This window comes from Miscanthus floridulus, chromosome 8 (genome assembly GCF_019320115.1).
Source record: "Miscanthus floridulus cultivar M001 chromosome 8, ASM1932011v1, whole genome shotgun sequence".
NCBI classification, from domain to species: Eukaryota; Viridiplantae; Streptophyta; class Magnoliopsida; order Poales; family Poaceae; genus Miscanthus; species Miscanthus floridulus.
This window is the reverse complement of record NC_089587.1, coordinates 198,749,748-198,771,317: the sequence shown is the minus strand read 5'-3', so window position 1 is coordinate 198,771,317 and position 21,570 is coordinate 198,749,748. Positions and strand designations below refer to the sequence as shown.

Sequence of the window (21,570 nt, the reverse complement as noted above, 5' to 3'; positions counted from 1 at the left end):
GGCTGAATTTGTACTCGAAAAATAGCGAATTAACACCAATATACATTATACATATGAGTATATACACATATATATATAAGTGTAGCAAAATAGTTGGGTATTCCCGGGAATACTGGGGAATACCCTTCCGCCCCTGTGTTCACCTAACTTGTGGAGTAATCACCTATTCATCTCACATGAAATCCATTAATCTATCTATGGTTGTCACTTAATTAACAAAACCAAATCGAGATTTTAATAGGCCTAATGGTATTAACTCATCATATTTTTAATGTGCAGCAATTATCAAGGACAGCATCATGTATTCAGAAATCAGGATTTTTTTTCTTCAAACGCCACGCATTCCTTAAGCTCTGTAGACCAAAGTACTAATGCGAAGATTCTTCCTATATTGTTGGTTCATGAAAGCAGGGAGTCGGCTCATGCATGTTCACTTATGTTCTTCCACAAATCTAGCAGAATAATTGAATTATGTCTTTAAGTTCTTTAGAAAAAAATTAAAATATCTCAGTTTTGTTTTGTGCTAAAGTGAATGTGACTTTTTACAACTAGACTTCAACTTAAAATTTCTTCTGAAGTCACCCAGCAACGCTTAGGGAATTTTATTAGCTAATCAAGAAAATATAGGCAAGCAGCAACATGCAAACAAGCTGTCTTGTTACGGTGATAACAAGAGAGAATGCCATTTTTATATGTTTTATTTGTATTCTCTAACAATTTTTTTATATTTTGTACGTCTTTGTTCTTTATCTTTGGCTAGCGAGAAATTTAAAATATATTTAGATATCCAATTAAAGAGGCCTTTGAAAGATGTTTTTTTAATTTAAATCTCTATTTCTGTAAACAAGAAAAGATATAAAAGGCAAGTTTGGTTGCCTGCACCACCCCTCAGCCAGGCTCTCTCCATGCCGGAACAGAAGCTTATTTGGTTGGCGTATCCGTCGCCAGGCACTGTGCGTGCACGGAGACCCCGCGGCCAGGCTTCACGTGAACGCAGAAATCGGTACGCATGAGATTGGTACGGACAGATATATTTAAGTGTCAACCATGTCGGATAGGATATGATTGATATCGATATCGTAAATATATAATTTGAATATTCGGATACAAATACGACATCAGATATTGAATATTCAGACTCGGATACACCGATCTAAACTTCACTAAACAAATTCGGTCTTAAATTCGGTCTTAAACACCATGCAAATAAATAAATAAATATGCGTACCGTTTCCGGCCCTCGAAACCGGCCGTTTCCGCAGGCCAGGCGCGCGCGGTGCTCAATCTCCGTGTCCGACACCTCCTCTAGTCATCTTCTTGGATGGTGTGCACCTCTGGGAGATGCCCTTAAAACACTGTTCTGATTTGTTTCGAAAAAGGAAAACAGTACTTATATCAGTCCAGTAGCACGGCCAAAGCATTGTGGGCGGGGAGACAAACATGCTTACACAGAGGGGTGCAGTCCAAAATGCTCGCTAATCCTGCCACGTCAAGATTCAAGAAACCACTGACAGGCAGGCCTAGCTAAAAGAGATCTCTAGCTAAAAAGTGGCCGCGACCAGTGAACCCGCACCCGCAGCGACGCCATTTCTTCGCCTTCCCCGCTCGGCCGCTTCCTCTTTCTCTCTTCCTCCGCCACTCCCACGCCATGCACCGCGCCACCACCATTATTCTCGGACGAGCATTTCCCCAAAACACCGACCGTTTCTCACCGGCCTCATACCCAAATCGCAAAATTTTCGACCAAAAGAATCGCATAATTTTCCCCCCAATTTCGTCGTCGTCTCCAGAACCCCAATTTTTTTCGCCATTGTGGTTGATCCTTCCTCATTTCTCCAGTGACTCTCAAATACCTCACATTTTTCTCAAACTTTATGGAGTAAGCTTTTGAGATGGGGGAGGAGGACACCGGCGAGATGTCCGATGCCTCGCCGCCCGCGCCGTGGGAGCACGGCGTCGACGAGCGGTTCGCCGACGAATCGCTCGGCTCCTTCGACGAGGAGGCGTACACCGTCGAAGAGGAGGAGGTGTCGGACACGGAGATGAGCGCCGGTTCCCCGGCAGCCCCCTCGGATCCCTCCCCGCCGCTGCGGAGGCGCCTGGCACCGGTAGTGCCGTCGGACGTGCCCGAGGAGGTGGTGCGCGCCGTGGACGCGGTGATCATGGGCGGCGGGGTCGACCGCCTCCGTGAGATGGTCTCCGAGGAGAATGGCGAGGTCTCGCATTTCATCGTGGACGTGCTGATGGTCACCATGGGCGGCGTGGATGGACTCGACGAGGGCGCTGGCGACGGCATCGGCGCGGCCACCGGATTGCCACCCAGCATCATGTCCAGTTCGCGAGCTGCAGCGATAGCGGCCGAGCTGGTGCCATACCTCCCCTTCGGCGTCGAGCCGTCGCCGCGCACCCGCATGACCCGTGGCCTCCTTGCCACTCTCAGTGCCTGCACACGCAACCGAACCATGTGCGCCGCTTCGGGCCTCCTCGCAGTCCTCCTGGACGTCGCAGAGAAGCTGTTCGTCGGAATGGGTCAGGGCAGCAAGTGGGACGGGACGCCGCTTGTGCAGTGCATTCAGGTGTTGGGTGGGCACTCTGTCAGTGTCAGGGACTTGCATTCCTGGCTCCTTTTGATCAAGAAGGCGCTCGGCACGCGGTGGGCCACGCCGCTGACTATAGCGTTGGAAAACGCCGTGGCTAGCAGTGAGGCTAAAGGTCCAGCGGTGACCTTCGAGTTTGACGGGGAGAGCTCCGGCTTGCTGGCCCCGGGGGAGAACCGGTGGCCATTCTCGAATGGTTTTGGGTTTGCCACATGGATATACGTAGAGTCCTTCTCAGCCTCACTTGACACAGCTACGGCCGCTGCAGCATCTGCATCTGGGAAGTCATCACCTTCAGCAGCAGCGGCTGCTGCCTGCACGCTTGCAGGAGAAGGGACAAAGCACATGCCCAGGATTTTCAGTTTCCTTACTTCGGATAACCATGGTATTGAGGCCTATTTCAATGACCAGTTTCTAGTTGTGGAGAGTGGGGCTGGGAAGGGGAAGAAGGCTTCTCTCCATTTCACTTATGAATTCAAACCACGGTGCTGGTACTTTGTTGGTCTGGAGCACTCTAGCAAACAAGCTTTGCTTGGTAAGGCTGACAATGAATTGCGGTTGTATGTGGATGGGGACCTTCATGAAAGCTGTCCATTTGAGCCCCCACGCATCGTGAAACCACTGACTTTTTGTTGCATTGGGACCAATCCATCACCAACTATCGCCGGCCTTCAGCGGCGGCGGCGGCAGTGTCCATTGTTTGCAGAGATGGGACCTATTTATATATTTACCGAGCCTATTGGGCCAGAGAGAATGAGTCGACTGGCTTCCAGGGGAGGAGATGCAGTTCCCAGCTTCGGCAACGGCGCTGGTTTTCCTTGGAAAGCTACAAGTAACCACATTAGGGAAACTGCAGAGGATGGTTATACACTTGATATTGAGATCGGTGGAAGCTTACATCTTCTTTATCATCCCATCCTGCTCAATGGCCGGTTTTGTTCTGATGCTTCACCTTCTGGCTCAACAGGTCTGTGTTCAAGATGTTCCTTTTTTCTTTTCTTATGTTCACGTTGCTTTCATTGCCCATCCTGATAAATGATAGTTGAGACTCATGAACTCTTTGATTTTTGGGGAGCTTGATTATTACTTGGTCATCCTGATGCATTGTTTCTGAAATTCTGAGCTTACCATATTATTTTTCTTGGGCTATTACCTATCACACTGTAAATAAAATTCTCTTCCACAGTCCTGCATTAATCATGCCCATGTTAATTAAAAGAAAAGGTGTTTTAATAACATGGTGTTAGCCCCTTATGACCAGGGTATTCTAATGGGTGCCAAAACATATGTTGTGCAATGATAACAAACAAGTGCTTGGGCTGGTTTAAAAGTATTACTACTGATGGTACCTTACGTTGAATCTTAGGTACTCACCGAAGACCTGCAGAAGTTCTTGGCATGGTTCATATTTCTAATCGTGTGCGTCCAGCTGAATCTTTATGGGCATTGGCTTATGGGGGTCCAATGGCATTATTACCAGTGATTGTGAGCAATGTCAAGATGGATAACCTGGAACCTATACTTGGTGATTTGTCATCGTCTCTTGCTACTGCGTCTCTTTCTGTTCCTATTTTTAGGATCATTTCTGTGGCTGTTCAACATCCTGGAAATAAAGAAGAGTTATACCGTACTCATGGACCAGAGCTTCTATCTCAAGTTTTACATTACGTATTGGACACACTATCCAAACTTGAAAGTGGGAAGAAAGAGATACTGAGTGATGAAGAGCTTGTTACTGCAATTGTATCTTTGTGTCAGTCTCAAAGAAACGATCAGTGGTCAAAAGGTGCAGCTCTTTAGCACTTTGCTGTTGGACCTGAAGATGTGGAGTTCATGCAACTATATTTTGCAGAAAAAGCTTATCTCTTCACTTGCAGACATGGTTTTTGCAGAATCTACTTGCATGCGTGATGCAAATGCACTGCAAATGCTTCTTGATGGATGCAGAAGGTGTTACTGGGTAATTCATGAAGCAGATTCAATTGATACCTTCACACTTACTGGAAACAAGAGACCTTTAGGAAATGTGAATGCTCTGGTCGATGAGCTTTTGGTTGTTATTGAACTGTTGATAGGAGCAGCACCTTCTACATTGGCTTCTGATGATGTTCGTTGTTTGGTTGGATTTGTTGTTGACTGCCCACAACCTAACCAGGTAACTGCACTTGGAACTGGCAGTCTAGCACAATATTACTTGCCACATGTAAGGTAGAAATTACTCTTATCCGAGAAAAAGGCAGAAACTACTCTTGTGAAAGTTTTGCCAACACCTTTTCATGTTCGTCTTGATGTTTACGCATGGAAATACTTGGTTCTCCCACACCCAAGTTTTGGATCTTCATAGTTTCATACACACATTTCATGTCTCAGACATTTGGAGTACGTCACACTCAGACGTGCTGTCTTAGTAAATAGTATAAAGTTCTAAGGAGGAATTTGTGGTGCCTTAATTGAACCTTTGCCTGATTTTGATCTACAATATGCCCTTCAGATGCAAAAATAATTTGTTTCTAAAGCCTTTTGATATTTATGGTTTGACAATATACAATGTGTTATCATTTAGTTTTTGAGATGTGCGCTGAGCCCATGCTCTTAATCACATTGTATACATTCTTTAAGTATAAGTTAAGTAAGATATGGTTCTTATGATTTTAGTAATGTTCTACATTGGCAGGTTGCTAGGGTATTGCTTCTCATCTACAGATTGATTGTGCACCCGAACACTTCTAGAGCCAACACGTTTGCTCAGTCCTTCATTTCTCGTGGAGTAGTAGAAGCATTACTTGTTCTTTTGCAGAGGGAAGCTAAATCTGGTGATAACAATATTGTCCATAGCTGTAATGTGTCACATGATTCTGCTTCGTGGAATGAATCTTCTAAGCTTACCAATAAGGATTCAAAATTTAAAAATGCTAGTGGTGAAACAAACTGCCAGGATCATCAGATTCAATCAGTGCAGCATCATGAACCCACCTCTCATGAAACTGGAGTTGGACTTGAATCTACTAGCAAATGGTGCCTATTAAAGGGTCAGTTTCTAAAGAATTTGGGTGGCATGGATGTCCCAAATATCTCTGACAATGTGCAAAATATTGATAATGGTGATGGAGTTCTTGTTGGGATAGTCCATGTTTTGGGTGCTTTAGTTGCTTCAGGCCACCTGACTTCTACCTCGCTTGCTGTAAGACCGAAGTTACCAAGTGGTTTTCTGACTACCTCTAATGGAGAAGGAAATACCATGTTTGAAGACAGAGTATCTCTACTGCTCTTTGCATTGCAGAAAGCTTTCCAAGCAGCCCCAAGGAGGCTTATGACCAGAAATGTCTACAGGGCGTTAATTTCTTCAGTGGTATGGGTGTTTTTCAGGTGCATTATGTAGTTATGTGTAAAGGATATGTACGAGCACTGTAGTAGTGGGTCTGTATGATTGCCTTTTTTCCTTATCTTGGAATACTTGAATAAGTAAAACATCCTAGAACCTTTTTTAAAAAGCATGACTTTTAAGTGCAACTATATTCACGTATGAATTTAACTCCATCACCATTACTAATAAGTATTCAGTTATTTAACTCCGATTCACGCTATGAATTTTAAGTGCAACTGCTTTAGCTCCGGACTTCCTAAATTTATGTTTGTGTTCTTGAATGCAGATCAATGTTTCTTCATCAAAAGATAACCTAAAAATTTGCATGATTCTGGATACCATTTTAAGCACACTCCACTTTTGGTAGTCCTACTTCGTTCTCTTCCATATGCATCAAGGTCATTCCAAGCTCGTGTTATTCAGGTATATTTATTGATTTGTTAAGACTGTATTCTGTCTTAATATTTTTTCTGCATGTTTTTTTTGTGAATTTAATGTTTTATTGACATTAATAACTTGACTTTATTACATGTAATATGCTTGTATAGCTTTGTTTCTTTATCGCATTATAAACCAGATATCTTTATTTGGGTCACACTACACTAGACTAAGATCAATATCACAGCTACTCCTAACACATATGCCCCTTGATGGGAGTTATGCACAAAGTGCAACAGAAAAATCACGCATATGTTATTTCGCCTTCTGTTAATTAAAACTTGATGGTACTTTTTTTACATCAATATGTTTTTATGGCATCCCTTATTCCTCCTCCTGTTTGATCACTCATGGTGCCCTTCTACCTTATTTCAGGATCTTCTATATTTGGTTTGCAGTCACGCCAAGAACAGAAGTACAATGACTTCCATCAGCGAGTGGCCAGAATGGATATTGGAAGTTTTGATTTCTAATCATGAGGTAATATTTTTCTTTGATGAAAAATTAAAGTTTTTTTTTTGTAATGGTCATACTTTAAGAGCTCACAGATGTACTCTCTACTTTCTCCATTTTTGTCTGTTCACTTCTGTAGATTCTGATGTATAAACTGGTGTGCAGATGGGGGACAACAAGGATTCAGATGCTATAAGCATATGTGAGGTTGAAGACCTAGTACACAATTTTCTACTTGTTGTGTTGCAGCATTCAATGCGAAAAAAAGATGGGTGGAAGGTGAGATATTTTGATATCTTGTTTCTATTCAGAAGTAACATATTTTATGGATCCAAACTTCCTTTTTTACGGTAGTCTTCTGCTTGGGATTGCTCATTCATTCGCCAGACTCTTATTTGAGATGGATACTTTGTTGTAGCCTTATACCTTTGTAATGTGGCAATATTTCAGGATGTAGAGGCAACAATACATTGTGCAGAATGGCTTTCAATGGTTGGAGGAACTAGCACCGGTGACCAAAGAATTAGGTAAACAATAAGATGCTTACCAAGTTTTCCAGTTAATTATGTAGTTTCTGCATCCTGCGCTTTTTCTTTAATCTTCTAGGCATGTAGTTTTTGTGGTTCATTGGTTATCACATTCTTTTTGCTCCCCCAAGAGTACACATGTACTTTTCCCTGAGATCAAATTCAAGCTGATATCTTTTTTATTGATTTTCATATTCCTGTTCTGTTAAGAAATATGTAATGCTAATACCACCTTAGTGATATCTTGTGCTATTTTGTTCTTTTTAAGGCGCGAAGAATCATTACCAATTTTCAAAAGGAGATTACTGGGTAGTCTGCTTAATTTTTCTGCCCAGGAGCTTCAAGTTCAGGTGTTACTTCTTTTGCGAATGTTATTGAATATTCATACATGCAATTGAAATTTATTATATTTTATATGTAGTGTTCCACCAAGGAATTTGTGTGGTTGTGGTGGTATATTTTGCTGTTGCTGGATCCTACCTTTTTGACTCTTCTTTTTTTTCATCTAATGAATCTGTATAGAGTTATTGTTCCTTTTTTGGTAGGATCCTGTTAAAATTGGGAAATAATAAAGCATAGTCCTAGCCTCCTAGGTTTTATCTTGTTGGTGTATCTCATCCAGTTTGCTGTGCACATATGTGAAACAAGCTAACTCTTGAAGTTAGTACAAGAGGTTACACATTAGTTGAGCCTTGTAAGCCCTTGCAACCTTGTAGGCTGGCCCTTTTTTGTTATAAAATGGAAGGATCACTGCTTATGCAATTAAGATAAAAAGGTTAATTGTACCGGCTAGGATCAAGCAGCAGTTGCAGATGACACAACCTCTTAGACATTCTAAATCATCCTTCACTGGAGTAAGCTTCTGTTCACGATGGAGCCTGGGATTACCAAATTAGGCTGGACATAAGCATGGGCTTGTTACTAAATTGATATCATAAGACTAGCCTGAATTTTTTCAGTTAACATGGACACTCTATTGAACATAGTAACAGCTGTATTGTTAACTCCTTTCAGCGCATGATTGTGTGTCAGCGCAGTAGTAATATATTGTTGTGGCATTTCCATCATCAACGATATTACTAGAGATTCCGCTAAAAAAACGATATTACTATAGATCATGTTTGTTATATACTCTTAATGCAGTGGCCTACACTCTTCTTGATGTCTCACAGTTCAGTACTATGACATAACAAATGGTGTATCATAAGTTAATTAAAATCATGAAATTAATAACTCAGTTCATCAATGATGTTTTTTTTACTATTTGTCTTTACAGCAAACTGAAGGGATTGCTGCTGCTGCAGCTGGTGTTGCAGTGGAGGGTTTAGTGCCTAAAGAAACAAAAGTACATGCAGAGAAAGCTGCCAATGTCTCAGTAATTTTGGCTGAGAATGCAATTGTTCTGCTGATGCTTGTGGAAGATCATTTGAGGTCACGTAGTCAACAATTTTTCATGACCTGTTTAGTTGATAGTGCTGCCTCACCTGCTTCAATGGCTTCATCAGCTGTCAGTAGGTCAAATTCATTGAGTAGAACTGGCAGTGAGCATTTGGAAGCTGGGGGCTCAAGACAGTCTTTGTCCAGTGATGCTGGTGGTCTTCCAGTTGATGTATGTATATCTAGAATGGCCTTCCAATGTTTCAGCATGTTAAATCATTACATGTCAAACTTATTTCTATTTTCTGAGTATTGGTGAATTTGCAAGATGAGATGGTGTCATTCTAAATATTTTTAGTTTGTAAGAAGCACTATGGTATTGGTTAGGGAATATATAATAGATGATTGAAGTCCAACTTCAAGGAACAACCTATCATGAAGCAATAAACAATACTATTTGTTTAACCTTGTAATCAGTAAGGCCCTTAGCCATTACGGGAACCAAACATGAACTTTCTGAAGAGGCTGCATTATAATCGAAAACCCTGTTTGCAGCTTGTAGGTTCTTGATTAATATGAATGTCTGTAGCTAGTAGGTTATCTTATGATATGTTTATGGTAGTATACTGTTCTTAGTATCATTGATTTTTTTGTTGTCTATATTTTTTTCTGTGTTGCCCATTGACTGCTCTGTTTCACTGAGTTTTGGAACTCAACAAGCATAAATGTAATCCAAAAGAATACTGTGTTTACTGCAGCAATGACTTTAATTAATAGATGGTAGCCATTCACTCACTTTTGGTTACTCTTCGTATTCTCTCTTTTTTTTTTGAAATAATCTTCGTATTCTCTTTTGAAGGTTATCTTACTATATTGCTATTGTCTTTGTCAAAAAATATCCAGGTTCTTGCTTCTACGGTAGATACAAATGGGCAACTTTCTGCTGAAGTGATGGAACGTGTAACAGCAGCAGCAGCAGCTGAGCCTTATGGATCGGTCAGGCATGCATTTGTATCTTATGGGAGCTGTATTTCGGATCTTTCAGAAGGGTGGAAGTACAGAACCCGATTGTGGTATGGTGTATGCATCCCTCCCAAATCTAGTGTGTTTGGTGGTGGGGGGAGTGGTTGGGTGTCATGGAAGTCCGTTCTTGAGAAGGACTCCGATGGAAACTGGATTGAACTTCCATTAGTAAAGAAATCAGTTGCGATGCTGCAGGCACTTCTATTAGATTCTGGACTTGGTGGTTGCCTTGATAGTGGAGTTGGATTTGGGCCTGGCATGGGTGTTATGGGTGCCTTTAATCAGTTGTTAGATAGTGATCAGCCATTTTTTTGCATGCTCCGGTTGATCCTTGTTTCATTGAGGGAGGATGACAGTGGGGAAGATGACATTTTCATGAGGAACATTAGCATGAAGAATGTGATTTCAGAAGGATTAGGCTGTCAAACTGGAAGCATGCTGGGACTTGATGGTAACTCCAGTGCGTCTATGAGAAAACGTCCAGCTGCACTTTTGTGGAGGTACAATCTATTCGCTATCTTGTAGCCACAATAATCAATGTACATGAAAAGAGATATGATGTAGATGTCGTAATTTGCTGCTGTTCATTCAAATTATCGAAGTCCCTACTTCACAGGGTACTCTTATGAAAAAAAAAACAATAAAGAGAGTTTCAGTAACACCTCATAAAAATTGGAAAACAGAGTCCAGTGTGAAGCTGACAAGTGGTCCATGGGGACCTGTCTCCAATGCCATTTTCTATGTTGCATGATGTTTACGAACATTTAGGAAAAACGAGTTTTGGCAGTGGCGGAGCCTGGGCCAGGGCTAGTGGGCTACACTGGCTGCAGCGCTGGTCCAAGGCCAAAAACTCAATCGAATCCACTAAAAATTGTGCAAAAATCAAAGGTTAAAAAGGACTTGATCAGTTGAACATGTATCAATGCTGGATCAGCCCGGGGCCTAATCTATTCCTGGCCTCGCTCCTGAGCTTCGGTGCTAGTGCTGATACTTCTGTATACATCACAACCCACTCATTCTCAGTGTTTAGTCATATTCTGGAGTTACCTTTTATTAAATATTTTTTCTTTTTTTCTGTAGCCATATATATATTCACTTATGTTTGGAGTTCTTGCTCTTTTAACAGAGTGCTCGGCCCTATTCTTAATATGCCAGTTTCTGAATCTAAGAGACAACGAGTTCTGGTTGCTTCTTCTATTCTTTATTCAGAGGTAAGTTTATTTATCATTGTCGTAGAATAATAGATCTCCATCTGATGAGATATCAGTTTCCAGTGCTCTCATTCCATCTTGAATAATTTATTGAAGTCAGCACATGATGTCACATTTTTTTCTAATCATAATTATTTTCTTAAAGTGCCATGAATCATACTCCCTCCGTCCCGGAATGATAATCATATTTTATACAGGGAAAATTCAAATTTTACAAACTTTGACCAATTATTCAAATTATATACAAGTTTAGGCCATGAAACTTGTATCAATGGATTTCTATTCGAAGTGCCTCTGAGATGATATTGGTTCTTTAGCAAGTGTCAACATATAGTAAGACAAATTAATGGTCAAAATTTATGTTGTTTGACTTTTCTCTAATCAAAATACGTTTATCACTCCGGGATTGAGGGAGTATGTTATTAAGCTACTTTTCTGTTTTGGACGAATCAATAAAAGTGTTTTAATGCTTCAATGTGACCTGCATAAAAGCTGTTTGTTCATCCTTTTCTGTTAACCTTAGAATTATTTTCGTCTTGTATGAAACATAGAATATAAGGAACATCACTATCACTCGTAATCTCTCTTGTATTTTTTTATTCTTGTCTGTTCTCTTTTGAATGAATCAAATTGTCCTGATACACAGCATGTACCATGGACTGTGTTTCTAAACTCTAAAAACATATGTTGTATATCTGAAATTGATGTTTAATGCTACTCTCACTTGTCACTATAGCTTCCTTTGATTTTAAGGAAGAATGTTTGTCTATGCTTATTCAGCGCCTCTATGATCTATGATAATCATATCGTGCACTGTAGGATATCAAAACATAGCTTGCATTTTAGAATGTCTAAGTAAGGTTTTCCGTGTTAGGCCTTTTAAACTCATGGAATTATATTCTGCTACTGTCTGTTTGTTGATATTTGTTGTTTATAGCAGTAGTCGAACAAGTTTTCTTTAGCCCACATTGCTCATGAAATTTATGTATCATAACAGTTATGGCATGCTGTAAGCAGTGACAGAAAACCAGTGAGGAAAAATTATGTTGGATTGATCATGCCACCATTTGTAGCTGTCCTGAAAAGATATCGTTCTATTTTGGCTGGTATACACGAGCTTACATCTCCAGATGTGCAAAATCCACTAGTTGTTGATGATTGGGCTTCGGCAGCAGACACTTCACCTGTTGAGGTAAAAGTTAATACTTTATATTTCATGCAAGGGTGACAACTTAGGGTGCCTGGTGCTTGTGCTCATATTGTATCAGTGACTGTTGGTACTAGTGCATATTAGAAGTTCTAGCAAGTTATTTTGGAGAATCGTTATTTTTGGATCATATAATTTTCTGAAAACAACTAATTTTGCAAAGGAAACTCTGAGCTTTCTGAGAAAGCTAATTTTGCAAAGGAAACTCTGAATCTGGTCAACTTGTTTATCTTGTATTTTCATGTTCTTGAAACTGTGTGTTTTACAGACTTATTACTTATCAGTTCTCACAGCATTGCTATCTGTATTTTATTTCTGAAATATTTCACGGGATGCTTGCCTAAGTCTTCATAAACATTTAAGTGGTGATACTATTACATGCTACTTTTAATAAAAACATTGTTTTTATGTAAAGTTTGTTTTTGTATTGGATAAAGATCTCACCACTATTTTTCTTGAAAAGCCCATCTGTTCATGGTGATATTTTTGTTTCATGTTTTTTGATCTCAGGTTGGTGTTGCAATGATATCACCTGCCTGGGCTGCTGCTTTTGCCTCTCCACCAGTTGCAATGGCATTGGCCATGATTGCTGCTGGTGCCTCTGGGACAGAAACAATAGCACCACCAACCAATAAATTGCGCAGGCGTGACACCTCATTGCTTGAGCGTAGAGCAGCTAAATTGCACACTTTCTCAAGTTTTCAGATGCCTATAGATACTACACCAAGCTTGCCTACATCAGCACCAAAGAACAAAGCAGCGGCAAAAGCTGCAGCCTTGGCTGCTGCTCGTGACCTTGAGCGTAGTTCTAAGATTGGTTCAAGAAGGGGTCTTAGTGCTGTAGCGATGGCTACTTCAGGACAGAGGAGGTCTGCTGGTGATATTGAGAGAGCCCAAAGGTGGAACATATCTGAAGCTATGGGTGCTGCGTGGATGGAGTGTCTGCAGTCTGCTGACTCAAAGTCTGTTTCAGGAAGAGATTTTTCTGCCCTTTCATACAAATATGTTGCACTTCTTGTTTCCAGTTTCGCGTTAGCACGTAATTTGCAGCGAGTTGAGGTACGTTGTTATGGAATGGAACACATCCACTCTTGATATTTAGAAATTGCTATGCATCATTGAGGCAACTTTTGGGCATGCAGATGGAGAGGCGAACACAAGTCGAAATATTAAACCGCAGTTGCATGTCTATTGGACTTCGGGCATGGCGACATCTTCTTCATTGCTTGATAGAGACAAGTAGACTCTACGGACCTTTTGGAGAACTCCTCTGTAGCCCTGATAGTGTATGGTCACAGTTCTGTGTTTCCTTTACACTTCCCTGTTATACTACATTATTATGAAAAACAATTCTCCTTGCTGACCGCTTTATGATAATCTTGAACCAATTTTTTTTTTTTCATTCAGGAAAAAATTGCATCATAGAGCTAAATGACATGCATGAATTCTGTTTTCTTATCTCTGACTTTTTTCCTTTTTTTTTCTGTCACACAGATTTTCTGGAAGTTAGACTTAACTGAAAGTTCGTTAAGAATGAGAAGATTTATGAAAAGGAACTACAATTGGTTGAATCACTTGGGTGCTTCTGTTAATTATGGGGAGCAGAAGTTTCTTTGTGATGGTGCAGACGCATGCCACTCAGAAGATGGAGACTCTTTACTTAGTGTTCTTCGAATAAGTTCTTTGATTACAGTAGATGAAGGACATGAACAACAGAGAGAAAGTGAGAATATCTGCAGCAGTGTGGATGATCAACTGACAGATTCATCAACACCTGATCAGGTTTTTACAGGATCAATAGATTCAAGAAGTTCTGACTTTTCTGGTGTTCGCAACTTGGTTCGATCCACAGTAGTTACACCTGGTTACAAGACTAATAATGAGCGAATTATTATTGAACTTCCTTCAATGATGATTCAGCCATTGAAGGTTGTACGAGGAACCTTCCAAGTAAGTGTGTCCTAATGTACGTACTTTCACTGTATAGTTTACATGTATGTCAGTACTAAAACAAACTTCTGGTTGGTGTCATTACTTCTCATCATTAATGATAATGACATCTAAATCTAATTAAAACTGAAGTTTAAATAAACACGAGCATATGACAACCAATCTCTTATGCATATATACAGTTATTTTTATTTACTTTGACAGCATGATAATCAAATCTCACTAATGAGCTTAGCTACTATCACAAGTCTTTCTCTTGTGCTCTGTGTCCTACTAATCCATTTCATCTCCTAATTCAATATGCTAATGGATATCTTAAACCCTAGTTTGTAATCTTTTTCTCAGGTCACATCAAAGAGGATTAACTTCATAGTTGATGAGCATATGAGTGACAGTTACATGGATGATATTGTATCCACTAGTGGCCAATATGATCAGCAAGATAGAGATCGGAGCTGGTTCCTATCTTCACTTCATCAGATTTATAGTAGAAGGTAAATGGTTCTTTTTACCGTCTGGTACATATTGGAACTTGTTAGGTTATGATTTTCTAAGGAAAAGATTTAGTTAATGGAAATGTTTTTAGTTTTTAGATCATCTGTTACCTGCTCATATATTTCTACATTATAGAGTTAAGTAGTTAACACTAACCGCTTAGCTCTCTTTGTGTCACACTGATTTAAATGAATTACTGCAGATATCTACTACGCCAAAGCGCTTTGGAATTATTTATGGTAGACAGGTCAAACTTTTTATTTGATTTCGAGGTACATCCTTTATGAGACTCTAATCCAACTTGTTTGAACCTCATGCATGTTATAGGTGAATAACCTTTTTGGAATTGTATCTGAACTTTATCTAGGATATAGGATCACGTACACATGCTTATCGGGCCATTGTTCACACCAAACCTCCTTATTTGAACGACATTTTCCTTGCTACCCAAGTAAGTGCTCAGTGGAGTTCTGAAACCAGGAGGTTTCTTGTCCTTTCAGAGCCACTAATCTGATATGTTCTTTTTAGAGACCTGAGCAAATCTTCAAGCAGACACAGTTGATGGAGCGCTGGGCTAAATGGGAGGTACATGAACACAATAATTTCATTTCTGCAGCAGCACATCCTTTTGTGTTAGATATCAAGATCTGAGTATACTTTGCTTGTGCAGATTAGCAATTTTGAATATTTGATGGAACTGAACACTCTCGCTGGCCGCACTTACAACGACATTACCCAGGCATCTTTTTTTTACTACATGATTCTCAGTCCAAAATGTAATAATTTTTGCTACTATTCTTTATGTTCAATATCTTTTTCTGCAGTATCCTGTTTTTCCATGGGTAATAGCAGATTACAAGTCCAAAACCTTGGATTTGGAAAGTCCGTCCACATACCGAGATCTTTCAAAGGTAAATCTTGTACCCCTTTCCTTTATAGTCTGTGTTCTCCATGTAATAATACCATGTCCTGTGTTTCCATTTGCTTCACTTGTATACTTGATAATTTCCTATGCAGCCAATTGGTGCACTAAATCCTGCACGGTTGAAGAAATTCCAAGACCATTACTCTAGTCTTAAGGATCCAATCATCCCAAAATTTCACTACGGTTCACATTATTCCAATCCTGGCACGGTACATCTTTCTTATATGTCTATGCTTTCGTGTTTGATTGTGGTTTGTTTGTGCCTTTTGTTCGGAGTTGGGACTAAGATATTGTTAAGCCTTTCACTGCTCTTCAGTAATAAACCATTCTTTAGTTGATTGGCATACTTGTGTATATGATTCTTTTTGAAGTATTGCTTCATTGTAAAGATATTGAAAATTAGTATTATAACTATTGCAGGTATTGTATTATCTTGCCAGGATAGAACCTTTTAGTATCCTCTATGCTCAGCTGCAAGGTGCGAAGTTTGATCATGATGATTGTGCATTCTCTGATATCGCCGGAACATGGAACAGTGTTCTTGAGGGCATGAATGATGTAAAAGAGCTAGTAAGTTTTGGTGAAACATGTGCTTCTTGGATGTATTTTCCACTGGTTACTGTGCATTCTGCATTGTTTGGTTCAGAAGTCTATTTGGAATCTTCTACAGGAATCTGATTATGTGGGTATCTTTCTAGGTTCCAGAGATGTTTTACCTTCCTGAGGTATTTACTAATGTAAACTCAAGTGGAAGACTAGGTGAGTCTCATTTCTTTCCGTATAGATACAGATGGCAGTGAAACTGAAACCCTTAATGTTTTGAGTATTATTGCAGGCTCTGTAGCACTGCCTCCGTGGGCTGAAAATGCTGTTGATTTTATACATATGCATCGGAAAGCTCTCGAGAGTGATCATGTCTCCACGTGTTTGCATGAATGGATCGATCTAATATTTGGGTATGTTAGTTATTTATTTTTCTCGAACACGTAGGAAAGCTGCGTATCATTGTATTAATAGAAGAAAAGAGAGTCAAACATAGACCCGAATCCCACACACACACCCACCACTACATGGACACTGGATTACCGGTTAAGAAAGACAAAAAGACGACCCCATCCTTTAGCCAATTTATCCTACATGCAATTTGGGGATAAAATTCTTCTTTTTCCTATATCTTGCATGTTGGTGAAATAGCCTCGTGTTGGCATCCCCATCCTTTAGCCAATTTATCCTGGACCTGAGTCTTGATATTGTTCTCAGCAGGGATGCTAGCGCCAGTGAATGCTTCTTGAGATTATTACGTAGCCATAATTCATTAGGTTGAAGAAGCCTGCTTTCTTGAGCAATATCAAGTTGGTGGACGATTTCTTTTGCCAGAAGCAATTGGGACTTGAAGTGTCCAAACTTCTTCTGACTCCAACTCTGTAACTCTCTAGCAGTTGCCTTAAGTTTCAAAGCAAGAGTATCAAGTGGACAGTTCCTAGGCTGTACAGTGTCCCAAGCATCCTTCACCACATCTAGAAAGCCATATAGAGAGGGCCAGAAAGCTTCGAAATGAAATCTTTTCTTGCAGTCAATGATATCCTGCAGCCCAAGGATCAGGGGACAGTGGTCTGAATCATTAGAAGCAGCACACTGTAGGAGACAACCTGGAAACTGCTCTTCCCAATCCAGTATACAGAACATTCTGTCCAACCGAACAAGTGTAGGGGAAGCATTAGTGAAGGAGCTGGTCCATGTATATTTACGACCATGTAGAGGAATTTCAGAGACCCCCATATCATTTATCCATCTTCTAAACCTATGAGTTATTATGTTTCCACATGTAATTACATTTGCCTTCTACTCACTCATTTATCTAAATTTTAATTTTTGCAATATCATTCATATCCACTGCCAGCCTGCCTTCTTTAAATCACTAATTCAATCATCGTGCCTGATGCTTTTTTACTAGGATTGGTCTAGATAATTTTACCATGTTTAAGGATAGTTTCCAAATACCACTTAAGCTGCTTTAATGTCTGTCCTTTTACTTTCTATTATGATAAATAGATCCTTGGAATATGATTTCTATGTTTAGACTGTTCGCTTTATAAGAACTAACAGGAAGAAAATATTCATTGACTGTCCTTTAAGAGGCTTGTGTTGATGTCATCTTTCTCCGCATCTATATGATACACCACTTTGTCATTGAATACTTGTTCAGATATAAACAAAGAGGTAAAGAAGCAGTGGTAGCCAACAATATCTTCCCACACGTTACATATGATGGGATGGTGGACATTGATAAAATCACCGATCCAGTAAGTATTATGCATTTCGCCTTTTCAGATTTGGTGAAACTATACAAAATTTTCATCTTTTTTGAAAATGCTGAAGGTGCAACGGCGAGGTGTACAAAATCAAATATGTTATTTTGGACAGACACCATCTCAACTGCTGACAGTTCCACACATAAGAAGAAGGCCGTTAACAGAAATATTACAATTGCAGGTAAAAAATTTCAAGTATCATTTCCATGTTTCGCAAGAAAAGAAGTCCATTATTTGGTAAACATACTTGTGCATATACTATTACTATACCAGATAGATATGAAAAAATGGATCATTTAGACTCATATTTGCTGATTTATTATTATTCCCTCCATTTCAAATTATAGTTCACCTTAGATTTGTCCTAAGTCAAACTTCTCTGACTTTGACCAATTTTTAGAAAAATGTATTGGCATCTACAAATTCAAATAACTACTGTATCATGATATATTTCATGCAAATTTTAATGTAACTAATTTGCTAATGTATATATTTTGATGCATTTTCCTATAGACTTGGTCAAAGTTAGAGAAGTTTGACTTTAGGACAAAGCCAAAGTGAATTGTAATTTGGAACAGAGGTAGTAATTTCTTATTCAAGGGACAGAATAGCACATTCAGAGTTCACTTTCATAGTATGTTACATCCATCTCCATTTTTGCCTCCAGGGCATATGATAAGTTGACAGAATTTATTAGATGTTCTTTAGAATTCTAATTAAATGTGACTACTCCTAGTCCTTCATGCAATCTCAATACTAATGATGGTTGAATGACAAGTATGACCGCTTAGCTCACAGGCACCATTGTATTTTTGCATTAAACAGCAACCAATTACTTTTTAGCACCATGGTATTTCATGGTGAACTTACTGCCTCTCCGTTTTTTCTTCTTCTGTGTAGACAATATTCCGGAACCCAAGTGAAGTTAGACCTTATGTGCTTCCAAGTCCAGAGCACTGCAATGTTCCTGCTAGCATGATGCTTGTATCCAATGATTGTCTTGTAGTCATAGATTCTAATGTTCCCACAGCACATGTGGCATTGCACCATTGGCAGCCAAATACCCCAGATGGCCTAGGGGCGCCTTTCCTCTTTCATCACGGAAAAAATGCCATAAATTCTAGTGGTGGTGCAATATTTCGCATATTTAAAGGATCTTCAGGTTCTGCAGAAGACTATCAGTTTCCACGAGCTGTAGCATTTGCTGCATCTGCAGTACAAAATTCATCAGCTGTTGCTGTTACATGTGACAAAGAAGTTATAACTGGTAATTATTTCATTGCACGTCAACTTTTTTCCTTCAATGCTACTTGCTGAAAAACTGGCTTTCGTCATTCTCTTTGGTACATATTTTACTCTTTTTTTGTTTCCTATGGAACCCTCATAATTCTCTCAAGTTGAAACCTAATGTTATGGTTTCAAACAATTAGTTTTCTAATTGGTTCCTAAATAGGATGCTACATGATTTTGTCTTATCATATTGTTTTAGCTGTCTGTCCTACAATTCTAAGAACTATTGTGGTAAGCTGTTCCTGGTATCCTTATTTTCTTTTACTATAGGCAGGCATGCAGATAACTCTGTAAAGATGATCTCTCCGGATGGAGCAAGGACTATCGAAACTGCATTTGGGCATCTTGCTCCTGTGACCTGCCTCGCACTGTCTGCAGACAGTAATTATCTTGTTACAGGGTCTCGTGACACAACAGTTATACTTTGGAGGATACGTCAGGTGGGTTCTGCACATAAGAAAAATGCTCCAGAACCTCCACCATCTACACCGACAGCACCTACTAGTCCTCTAGCCACTGGTAGTAGCAGTAGCAGTGATAATAGTCCAAGCAAAACTCTAGAAACCTACAGGAGGCGGCGAATTGAAGGTCCTATGCATGTACTAAGAGGACATCTTGGAGAAGTAACCTGCTGTTCTGTTAGTTCTGATTTGGGGCTTGTTGGTTCATCTTCGAGTGTGTCTGGTGTCCTATTACATTCCTTGAGGACAGGTCGGCTAATAAAGAAGCTCGATGTGCCAGAAGCCCATTCCATATGCTTGTCTTCTCAAGGAATTGTATTGATTTGGAATGAATCTGAGAAAAGATTGTCCACCTTCACTGTTAACGGAATCCCTATTGCTACCGCGGCTGTGTCTCCTTTATCTTCACGAGTCAGTTGCATTGAGATTTCTACAGATGGACAGTTTGCTGCAATGGGAACTTGTTCAGCTAGCACTGACAATCATGACTGCAGTAATGCTCTAGAAGATGATTATGATCTTGACAAGCCCAATAGTGATGAGGATGTACAAGAATCAAATGAGACCAGGCTATCTGTTGACCCTCCCTCTATCTGCTTCCTTGATCTATACAAACTTGAGGTGAACACTGAGCACAACTTTTTTGGCTTTTGCTATGTATTGTTACCTCTGATTTTACCAATGCAAAATTCTAAGCAGTTAGGTATATACTGCCAGGTAATCCATACGCTGAAGCTGGAAGAAGGGCAGGACGTCACGGCACTCGCTCTAGACCAAGAAAACACCACCCTACTGGTTTCGACAGCTGATAAGCAGCTAATAGTCTACACGGGTCCGGCTCCAAGTACCCCAAGTGCACTATAGGTTATCACTAGCTCCGTGGTACCTGGTTGGAAAATGTAATGGAGATCAGCGCTAGCTACCTTCACGGCCCAACTGACAGGTTTGGCACTGGCACTCGGAATGAGCATAACATGTTATTATCTCTAACGTACCTTATCTGATTAGTCTCCTTGATGTTGCAGTGAGCTCGAAGAAGACAGTTCAGATGATGCACGTAGGCGACGGGCTTCTCTTGCCGTGAGCATGGCGCTGCTGTACGTAGAGTCTCCAATGGATCGTGCTGTAATACGGACTGGAACCTGAAATGGGAAACATGTAGAAGAAAGGAGAAGAGCTGCAACGTTAACCCCTGCTTTGCGTTGTGCTGCTGGTACAGAAGGGACTTAGCTCTCCAGTACAGGGACCTCGTTGACATCCTCCATGTAGTCGTAGTGAAACCTGCCACGCGGCGAACAGGATACGACCCATGACACCCGTCTGTGTAGCGGCCAAAAGATTTGTTAGAAGCAGCAACCCGAATGTAATTATTGCTAGCGCCTCGTACAAGTCGCGTTAGCTTGTTGTTAGCTACTTAGCTGTGTGCAACAGGAGCCGGCACGCAAAGATTTGTTAGCTTGTTGTCACTGCATCTGCATCTGTGTACGTACAGAGTTTCGTCCAAGAAATTGATTCGCTTTCCTTTGCACACAACTTAGACACGCAATCCATTGTTCAAATGTAGATTAGCCACGTAGTCATCATCCAGAAAGGGCGCCGATGACGTGCGCATGATTGCCCCTCGTCACATACATCAATGATCGTTTGTAAAGTGTCAGTGTATTCCGAGAACCAGATGAAAGACCTGTGGCCGTGACTTCTAAAAAGGAGCAATTGCTCCCCAAAACCAAAAGGGCAAAAGGTGAGGCAGATTTGTACCATTTATTGACACTTAATTAGTTCCCGATATCAATAAGGAACTAGATCGCTCGATGTAGGATCTAGTTGACTTAAAGTCAGGCGACGCTTGCACATGAACCTAGTGTCTCCAGCAATGAGCGCAATATGTAAGACACGTCGCCGGGGGAGTTTCGTCGTGAGCGCGATACGCAAGACACGTC

At 40.3% G+C, this 21,570-nt stretch overlaps 2 protein-coding genes across 2 annotated transcripts; both read left to right on the top strand.

Moving 5' to 3' along the window:
- The first annotated feature begins 1,633 nt into the window (after positions 1-1,633).
- LOC136477889 (BEACH domain-containing protein C2-like) lies at positions 1,634-19,596 on the top strand. Its single transcript, XM_066476146.1, is given in 31 exon segments — positions 1,634-3,564; positions 3,964-4,373; positions 4,375-4,752; positions 5,272-5,946; positions 6,248-6,277; positions 6,280-6,384; positions 6,775-6,879; positions 7,018-7,131; positions 7,303-7,379; positions 7,648-7,729; positions 8,656-8,988; positions 9,660-10,279; positions 10,906-10,990; positions 11,988-12,182; positions 12,708-13,256; positions 13,340-13,483; positions 13,692-14,147; positions 14,493-14,641; positions 14,845-14,914; positions 15,010-15,093; positions 15,171-15,227; positions 15,313-15,381; positions 15,467-15,553; positions 15,660-15,776; positions 15,988-16,137; positions 16,266-16,326; positions 16,403-16,523; positions 17,774-17,870; positions 17,947-18,060; positions 18,780-19,146; positions 19,444-19,596. Coding segments are annotated over 31 exon segments (7,593 nt in total). The 5' UTR covers positions 1,634-1,892; the 3' UTR covers positions 19,464-19,596.
- Positions 19,466-20,494, top strand: LOC136470474 (BEACH domain-containing protein C2-like). The gene has a single exon (XM_066468310.1). It carries the CDS (start codon positions 19,466-19,468, stop codon positions 20,492-20,494), a length of 1,029 nt encoding a protein of 342 aa, XP_066324407.1.
- Positions 20,495-21,570: the final 1,076 nt, after the last annotated feature.